Genomic DNA, 10,031 nt, shown 5'->3' on the forward strand with positions numbered 1-10,031 from the left:
TTCTCTTAAAAACTTTCTTATGTATCATATTAAAAAGTGTTAACTATTATCATTGTTGTACATTATATTCTTAGTACTTCTTTATCTTATAACTGGAAAGTTGTACATTTTGACTACCTTCCTCCAATTTCCCTTTCCCCCACACTCCGCCTTTAGTAAGCAGGTCTGATCTCTTTTTCTATGAGTTTGGTTTCTCTCTCTCTCTCTCTCTCTCTTTTAGATTCCACATATAAGTGAGATCATAAAGTATTTGTCTTTTTCTGACTTACTTCACTTAGCATAATGCCCTCTAGATCCATCCATGCTATTGAAATAGTAGGATTTTCTCATTTTGAATGGCAAAATAATATTCCATAGTATAGATAGATAGGTAGATAGATAGATAAATAGATACATAGATAGATAGAGAGAGAGAGAGAGAGAGAGAGAGATAGATATACCACAAGGTCTTTAACCATTCATCCATCAAAGGACACTCACTCTGTTTCCATGTCTTGGCTATTGTAAATAATGCTGCTATGGACATGGGAATGCAGATATCTTTTCTTTCTTTTTTTTATACATCTTTATTGAAGTATATTTGTTTGATAATGTTGTGTTAGTTTCTACTGTATAACAGAGTGAATCAGCTACATATATACATATATCTCCATATCCTCTCCCTCTTGAGCCTCCCTCTTACCCACCTTATCCCACCCCTGTATGTTGTCGCAAAGCACCGAGCTGATCTCCTTGTGCTATGCTGCTGCTTCTGACTAGCTATCTATTTTACATTTTGTAGTGTATATATGTCGATGCTACTCTCACTTCACCCCAGTTTCCTCCTCCCTCCTCGTGTCCTCAAGTCCATTCTCTATGCCTTCGTCTTTATTCCTACCCTGCCTCTAGTTTCATCAGTACCATTTTTTAAAAAAACTTCCATATATATGTGTTAGCATATGGTATTTGTTTTTCTCTTTCTGACTTACTTCATTCTGTATGACAGATTCTAGGTCCATCCACCTCACTACAAATAACTCAATTTCATTTCTTTTTATGGCTGAGTAATATTCCATTGTATGTATGTGCCACATCTTCTTTATCCATTCATCTGTCGATGGACACTTAGGTTGCTATCATGTCCTGTCTATTGTAAATAGTGCTGCAATGAATATTGTGGTACATGTCTCTTTTTGAATTATGGTTTTCTCTGGGTATATGCCTAGTAGTGGGATTGCTGGGCCATATTTTTAGTTTTTTAAGGAAACTCCATACTGTTCTCCATAATGGTTGTATCAATTTACATTCCCACCAACAGTGCAGGAGGATTCCATTTTCACCACACCCTCTCCAGCATGTATTGTTTCCAGATTTTTTGGTAATGGCCATTCTGACCGGTGTGAGGTGATACCTCACTGTAGTTTTGATTTGCATTTGTCTAATAATTAGTGATGTTGAGCATCTTTCCATGTGCCTCTTGGCCATCTGTATGTCTTCTTTGGTGAAATGTCTATTTAGGTCTCTAAAATATGCAAACAGCTCATGGAGCTCAATATCAAAAAAACAAACAACCCAATTAAAAATTGGGCAGCAGATATCTTTTCAAGTAAGTGTTTTCATTTCCTTTGAATATAGTCCCAAAAGTGGTATTGCTGGATCATATAGTAGTTCTGCCTTTAATTTTTTGAGGAACTGCTAAACTGTTTTCCATAGTGGCTGCACCAATTTGCATTCCCACCAGCAGTGCACAAGAGTTCCTTTTTCTCCACATCCAGCATTTGTATTTTTGATGATGGTCATTCTAATAGGCATGAGGTGATATCTCATGGTGGTTTTAATTTACGTTCCCCCAATGACTAGTGATGTTGAGCATCTTTTCATGTACCTGTTGGCCTTTCATATATCTTCTTTGAAAATATGTCTATTCAGGTTCTTTGCCCATTTTTTAATTGAGTTGCTTGTTTTTTGCTACTTAGTTGTATGAGTTCTTTATATATTTTGGATATTACCCCCTTATTAGACATGTGTATGGTTTGCAAATATTTTTTCCCCTTCCATAGTTTATTTTCATTTTGCTGACGGTTTCTTTCACTGTACAGAAACTTTTAAGTTTGATGTAGCCCCATATTTTTATTTTTTTGCTTGCGAGCATGATTTTCAAATGCAGCCTTGGGCAACATATACATACCTCTCCTACTAGTCAATGTCTGATCAAAATGAAGCAAGCCTAACTGGACCATCAAGAAGATGGTATTCTTTCTCTGTTTGCCTGACCAAGCATGACTCTGGACATGATTTCCCTATTGGTGCCATCTAGCTGTGACTGGAGCATTGGCAAGCTGAGCTGTGGTAGGTCCTTTGATCTTTTTTTTTCCCACTGGCTCACACTCCAATTTAACTTGACAGGCCAAGCTTTGCTCTGGAGATAAAAGTTTAAGTAACTCTACTTCTGCATTGACTTAGATAAAGTATGAATTTAAAGATCCAACAGAACTCTCTGGGTGTGTGTTTATTATTTTTTACAACATCTCTATGTTTCCATCTCTACCCCTAGAACTGAAGATGTCTATAACCCTTTATTTAGAATTAAAGACAATGGCAGGAATAAGAAACAAAGTAGGGGAATTTTATTTTTTTATTTAAATACTTTAGCTATTGGAAAAATAAATATCAAAAGGTCAATTCAAGCTGCACTTGACATAATCTAAAGCCACACTTTATAACCAGAGGAAATAGATTTTATTTAAATTCAGTTTGTTAAAGTACACATATCTTTGTACAACCTATGTTGCTCTTTTTTTAAAAACTTAAAAGTAGTAGTACATTTTATAAGCATCTCTGGATTTTATTTGTTGGTTTCACATACTACAATACAAAGCCCATTTAAAAGGACATATTGCAGAAATTCTAAAATCATAATTTAATTGAAAAGTTACTTTCATAAAGAAGGTTTTCCAACATTTTATCTTAAATATTGGGTTGGCCAAAAAGTTCATTTGGGTTTTTCCATAACATCTTATGGAAAAACCCAAATGAACTTTTTGGCCAACCTCCCCCACTTTTTTTTAAATAATTGGACATGGAAGTGAGAATTTAAAGGTAAAATACTACCCAGCTAGTCTTTTTTGTTGTTTTTTAATTTAAAAACATTTGTAGTGCATATATCCTTAATATTCTCTACTGGATGAATATAAAATTGACAGAAAATCATGTACTGGTACATAAAAGATAATTATAGAATTAACCACGGATGTTGAACATTTTGGTGTTTCCATGTGTTAATATTGTAGAACATCTCAATTTTACTGCTGTTGAAAAATTGCTTTGTTTTTGAAAACTGGTTTAACTTAATGGCAGGTGTTTTAAGAGTTCATAGAAATGTTTGAGGAGAATGTTACTGTCTATACAAGTGAGGCCCTGACACTCGAAAGCTGAGGTCACAGTTTGTATCAATATGATAAATATTCACCATTTTATTGTATAGATTGTGTATATGGAATTACAATAATATTTTACTGGTAAAATAAATGTTGCCTAACAAGACAACATGTTAAGGAATACCAAATCTATATGTGTGCTTTGGAAAATGGTACTGTAAAAGAGTAAGTCTGAAAATTTTAACCTACTGTGATCAGCATAACAAATTATGTCAATGAGCTTTTTCTTTTTTTTTTAATCTCACCACAGTAAAATCTTTCTTCTTGGTAAATGTGAGATATTATTTAGCTATTTAGGATATTGTTTAGATAAAAGAATGATGTCTTACTGAAAATCAAACCTTATAATTTAAGCTTTAGATGTTCTCTTTTATATTAGTTACGTTCCAAATGATAGGGTACTTAATTTTTTTTGAAATAGAAAATGTTTTTAACTTATCAGACTCAAAATTACTGATGCTTTTGTAACTTTTTATACTTTGGTCACTATCAATTTCTCTTAAACATTTTAACATTTTAAAGTGACGAGACTAAACATAGACTACTGGATTTTCATTTATATTATTAGCTGCAACAACATATACACTAAACACCTATATGTAATTAGTGTTTGAAAACTTGCTTTGGCTTCACAAATGAGAGCATTTATATCTACATATTAAAATGACACAAGAATTTTCATGTTTGATTACTAATTGAAGGAAAGAACATATTTCTTCTTCCTCTCCTCTTCCTACTCCACTTCTTGAAATTATCCAGTTTCCTTCCCTTTGATAAAGATAGCTTTATGGTAGCTTCACCACCACAACACATGCACCAGCTCTTCCAATGTTAACAGGAACTTCCTAACACAGAAAACAAAAACAAGGAAAGAAATGCTGTTTGAATGAACTCTGCATTTAGCATAATATATTAGAGTTGAAAAAGTCCTTACCTATTCTGGCCCAACCTTCATCTTGTATAAAGATATGGGAAAATGCAGCCCAAATAATAGTCCAATGTAGAAAGAGCATAGTCTTTAAAATGAAGTAGGCCTGAGTTTGAAGAACAGGTGATCTTGGGTAAATTTCACCTCTCTGATAATTTTCTCACTTTAAAAATTACAGCTAATAATACTCATTCTTCAATGAGCTTTTGTTAGGGTTAAGGAAGATAATGAATGAAAATAATTAGGCATATAGTAGTTATAATCTCATTATCTGTTAGTTCTCTTTCACCATTTTCAAGGTCACACAATGAAACAGTGAAATGCCTGGAATAGAGTCTAGGTCTCTTAGCTACTAGTCTATAATTTTCTGAAAAGTAAATTACAAATATTTTGATTCTTGTATTTGACCTACATCCTTGTTTTCTAAATATTTTCCTCCATTTCTAGCTGTCCTAACCATTGTAAAGAGCTACCTACATGGCAGAACTTGAATATTTCTGAGGGTCTTCATGAATCATATTGTTGGAGGAAAGAGCTAGAATCCCATTATCAGGTGTCAGTATATTACACATAACTTATTTAGAACAGTAACCAGCTTACTACGTAGAAAACAGAGCACCATGAAGTTAATGTAAGGAAAGGTGACGTTTGATACCAAATACAAGGTTTGCTTGTTTGTGGAAATGGTGAAGAGTTAATCATACTTCATATTTTATTAATCCATCATTTAATCAACAAAACACCATTAGGCATTTTGGAATAAATACAGAGCTATAACTGCAAAGCTGTCAGAAGCATCAAGTTTCCTTTAACACCACCAAGATGTCCTTTCAGTGCCCCTTCTTGTACTTTCCTTAGAATTTCTTCTGTTAGATGCCCAGCACTCTTGAGAGAGTTTAATTCCAGTCTCTTACTGTGCACCAAGTCCCTTGAATGACTGATCAGTAGTTAGGAGTGTTGTAATTTGTAGAACCTCTATAAGGAGGGGACTGAAAGATTTTCCTCCTGGGCACCAGCCAATAAGAAAGGGCAGACATTTGTGGGTGAGGACATTATTCTTTGCTTCTCAAGTCATAATACATACATAGAAAGTTGGTCAGAGAGTAAAGCTCTTGGATTATTGAATCTGATTCACTTTTCTGTAAAAGGAATGAGTCCATCGTTAAGAGAATGTCTTGTCTCCACTTTATATGAGTATTGATGGATCCTGCTAATGATAAAACAGCTCAGTTAATAATTCTCTATAGCTAAATAAAGCACATGCTATAAATTTCATTAAAGAATTTGGTTCAGCCCTAGAGAGGAAGAGAATGGGATTAATTCCAAACACATATTTTAATTTTTAAATTAAAACGTGAAATATATCAATTTGAATACTTTAAATGAGAGTACCTCTTTCCATTCATCTTTCTGTGTATCATATGACTCAACAGTGTTCAAGTAAGTATGTCCATCATATCCTCCAACTACATAGAGTTTGTCTCCAAGGGGACATACAGCAACAGCATCTCGAGGAACGCTCAGAGGTGCCACAGTTGACCATGAATCATTTTTTGGATCATACCTTAAGAGGTTTAGGAAGACAATTGAGAAGGAAGTTCAACAGTGTTAAAATTAATAGACATTAATAAAATGTACTCTTATCTAATATAAGAAATTAAAAATACCTTATACATACTAAGTGTAGTCTGACTAATAAACGTTAAGGATAACTAAATGACAGAATTCTCTTCAGCCACCAGATGTCACTCAAAGCATAGTGACAATGAATTTCCTTTTAAAAATACCACACATTTCTTTGATCAGTACTCAGAATCTGTATGAGGAAATTTCACATATTGGCATCTTAACATTATGTGGAAAATGCCTCCTCTGTCATTTAGTATGCTAGCTGGAATGGGTTTTTCTTATTCTTTGTTTATCCAAGTTATATCTGAGATGCCTGATCTTGTTTATATGAGAGCTCACATGTTAAGTAATTCTGAATATAATTGCCTTTTTGTTTTATAAACTATAGTACCCTGGTTTTAACACTCTTTGTAGTTACAAAGACCACAGTTGTATTCTTTTCCCTCTATGAGAGTTCTTATTTATCTTCAGAGGACCCTGGGATGTTTTTCCATTTTAACTTGAAGTTAACTCCTTATCCCCAAGCCTATTCTGTAAGCAAAATGAAAGAGAATTCAATAAGCAATATTAATTAAAATCTTCTCCAGGAATTCTTTCCTAAAATTTGAAGCCAGTATAGAATACTAATATCTAAAAGGAGTGAACAATAAGAAAAACTTATATAATTATATGTAGAAATTATCTCCGATTTTATATTGGCCTATTTGTAAAGCCCAATGAAAAACATTTATTTTACAAAATTTCATTTATTATCATCTACTAATTTCCTTACAATTGTATTACTCATCTTATTTCTGTTTCTCTCTCTTTAATCATAATCTAAATTATCTGATCCCAGCTTCCATTTGAACTTGGTCTCACATCCAGTAATATTTTTTAATAATATATGAAATCAACAATAATTAAGATATCCTCAATATCCACCATATACTGTTGGGTTTCACCTTAAATTCTGATGTTATATTAAAAAGCAGAACCAGAAAATCCACAGCTGTATGCTTTAGCTAATCTGAATCTTTAACACAATTGCTATTGTTAATTGATGCTGCGCTCAGCTAACACAGTACACACATATATGAATTGTGAACCAGGGCTTGCGGAAGGATTCCCTTCTAGATTTGCATCCAAAACCCAGGATTTTTCTGCATGTGCATGATAATGAATACTCAAAAATCTGGCTGTTAATGTTATCTGGACACTGGTTTATTAACTAGAGAGGTTTGGGGAATGTAGAATCTTCTGAAGAAAAAACATGGCACCTTGGTTGTTATCTGTAAAGACACAGAGGATCAGTTATTAAAGAAAAAGCCACTACCTCACCTTCAAATTAAAACAGCACCCCATTTCTCCCCTTTTGTTTCTCTTTTGCTTTTCTATTTCTCCTTACTTTGGATATAAGTATATATATATATATATATATATATATATATATATATATATTCTAGTGGAAATAAAAAGGAGACTGAAGTAAAGGGAATTAGTCATGGACTTATTCCTCCACTTAGAGTAATTACAGACAATTTGCTTGACTTCTTTGCCTCAATGTTCTCATCAACATTATAAAAATAATAATCCCTGACTCAGCCAACACAAGTTTATGTATTTTAGAAACCTTTAATTTAAATGATTATCTTAATTAATTGGATGAGACTTCTAAGGTACTGGGTAGGCCATCAATGTTTTACCAGAAAATAGTGTCAGGAGTATTGTCTAAGACATGGAAATGAGGATTATCTGATTCTACAGAGTGTGCATCTTTGACTTTCTAACTGACAAGGCTATTTTACAACTCTATAGGTGTAGAAGTTAAGCTGTAGAAAACTGAGTTTTCTTGTGATTCCTATACATAACAATAAAATAAATTTTGCTTGATAAAGATAGAATTAATTTCTAACCCCGAATGATGACCCCACCCAAATATTACATTTTATTCCCTATAGGTTATTAACTGCTTTTGTATCTATAACCAATTTTTTTCAGCATTCCTAATTGTTTTTATGTCTTTTCTTCGAAGATTCTTTGAAGCAATTTTAACGTCTTATGGGTTACCTCATTAATTAATGAATCACACAAAATTCTTTGACAAGTTACTATTATATTTGTATGAAAGTCATAATTTTCAAAAACTGTACTTTAGCACTAGTTATTTTCTCAAGATCTTTACAAGGAAAATGCCAATAAGGGGGATAATGTTAGTAATAACAATAATACTAATTACAAAAATAATACAAACAAAATAATAATATGTGCCAGGCAAGGCATTAAGTGCATTAACTTTTATTATTTTGTACCCTATGAAGTTGATACTAAAATTATTCCCATTTTTCACATGAGGAAACAGATGTTTAGAGATGTAAAGTAACAGGGTCAAGGTCACATAACTTGTAAATAACAGATCTGGGATTTGAACTCAGAGCTGTCTGACTGCAAATCTAGTGGTTTTAACTAGTATACTATACATGTTTTGGTATGCATAAAGTGCTTTTTCCCATTAAAAATTAAAAATAGTATATTTGGAAATATAATTATATCATTAAATAAAGTTAAACATTTAATTATTAGGATATGTTTGTAAGCATTTAATTTTGTAGTCTGTATTATGAAATTTTCTATATCAAAAAATATGAACTGAGTTTATATTTTCCTAGTTGCCTATTTAAATTGGTATAGACACTTAAGCTATCGTAAGGCTAATTTCATGGTGATCACTCTACAGTGCTAAAACGCAGCCCAATTCATCTCTCTTTCAGGTCTTAAGATAGAATTTCCCAATTTCAGGGGTTCTTGGTAAAGCCAGGAAAATGCTGGCATAATAATGGGAGAGAAGAAGGTGATTTAATTAAAATATTTTATGTATTTTAGATTTTTTCCTTATGAAATATATTCTTTTTGGACCAAACCTAGTTTCTTAATCCCATGCATTTTGATACAAGGAACCAAGTAAATGCAACACAATTTACACCACTAAGATACAATAAAAAGTCTCAAAAACTGAAATAGAAGAAAAAAGCATAGACTTCAGTATGCTAGAAAGAAAATCTCTTACTAGTTTGAATTTATTATAAGAAAATTACTATTATAAGAGCTGAGAGTATTACCTGTCTCTCTGTCTATATATTTATATGATTTAACTTTTAATTCAGATGAAATTTTTGTGAAGTCAGGTTTGATTTTCATAGTAACAAACCTTCATGACTTTTTACTTACTAGATATAATTTTGTATAGTATTGCATTATTTTGTATAAAATCTTCTAGACAACTTTTAATATTTCTGTAATGAACGACATGAATTCTCTATATCAGTATCACTCTTTGACCACTGCTTCTCATGAATTTATCACTCCAATATAGTTTAGGCATTAATGGAAATTTGAGAAAGCATAGTTATTTTTACATGGATTTGTTTGTATATTTGATCAAGTTTTCCCAAATATAATAATTCCTGATGCTGTCTGTTTAGCTTATAGGAGGTGATATAGTCTTCTCCACTCTCGAGTCATATAAAGAGGTGGCTACAGTTATTCTTAGGTATAGAAATATGCATATTTTTACAAGCATAAGAGTAGAATTCAATGCCTAGATACCCTTTCTTAAAATGAAAGCTACACTTACCTTTTTTGAATACAAGTATCAGTTTTTTGAGAGTATGTATACATTCATTAGACAGGTGGGCCTAAACTTTTGTGAACTGTGTGTTGTCTGTAATTTTTTGTGGTCTATGGAAGGCATCAATAAATTATCTAAGCAATTTGAAATTTCAGTAGAATCTATCCTTTTTCAACTTCTTACAGTGAACTTTAACAAGTATTGAGTTGCATTCCTTTGGCCTTTCTAAAAGGGAAACATGATTCCCATCAGTTATACACACACAGCACAGAGTAAATACTTAAACTTTTATACATATGATGAAATTCTGTATCAATAAAAGTAGAAAATAGTGGCTTGATGTTTAATTCTATCAATAATACTGAGTGTAGAATAGTGAACTTTTAGTTTTTTAATGAAATGGAAAGTCAAGTATGACTGGTTTCCAAACTTTTAATAACCCCAGTTATAT

The 10,031-nt window shown here is 32.3% G+C and overlaps 1 protein-coding gene across 6 annotated transcripts in view; it reads right to left on the bottom strand.

The window, feature by feature from the left end:
* Positions 1-2,608: 2,608 nt before the first annotated feature.
* The window catches only part of KLHL4 (kelch like family member 4), a 113,623-nt gene continuing 106,200 nt past the window's right edge, over positions 2,609-10,031 (bottom strand). For 3 of the 6 annotated variants that reach the window (XM_060292674.2, XM_060292673.2, XM_030849861.2), the window contains 2 exons: positions 5,737-5,908; positions 2,612-4,261 (listed from right to left, as the gene is read on the bottom strand). In XM_060292674.2, the coding sequence (XP_060148657.1) occupies positions 4,202-4,261; positions 5,737-5,908 (232 nt within the window). In that variant the 3' untranslated portion in view covers positions 2,612-4,201. Of the gene's footprint in view, positions 5,909-10,031 lie in introns of all 6 variants that reach the window. The other 3 variants (XR_009560748.1, XM_060292672.2, XM_060292671.2) reach the window with 3 other exon arrangements.

Source organism: Globicephala melas, chromosome X (genome assembly GCF_963455315.2).
Source record: "Globicephala melas chromosome X, mGloMel1.2, whole genome shotgun sequence".
Taxonomy (NCBI): Eukaryota; Metazoa; Chordata; class Mammalia; order Artiodactyla; family Delphinidae; genus Globicephala; species Globicephala melas.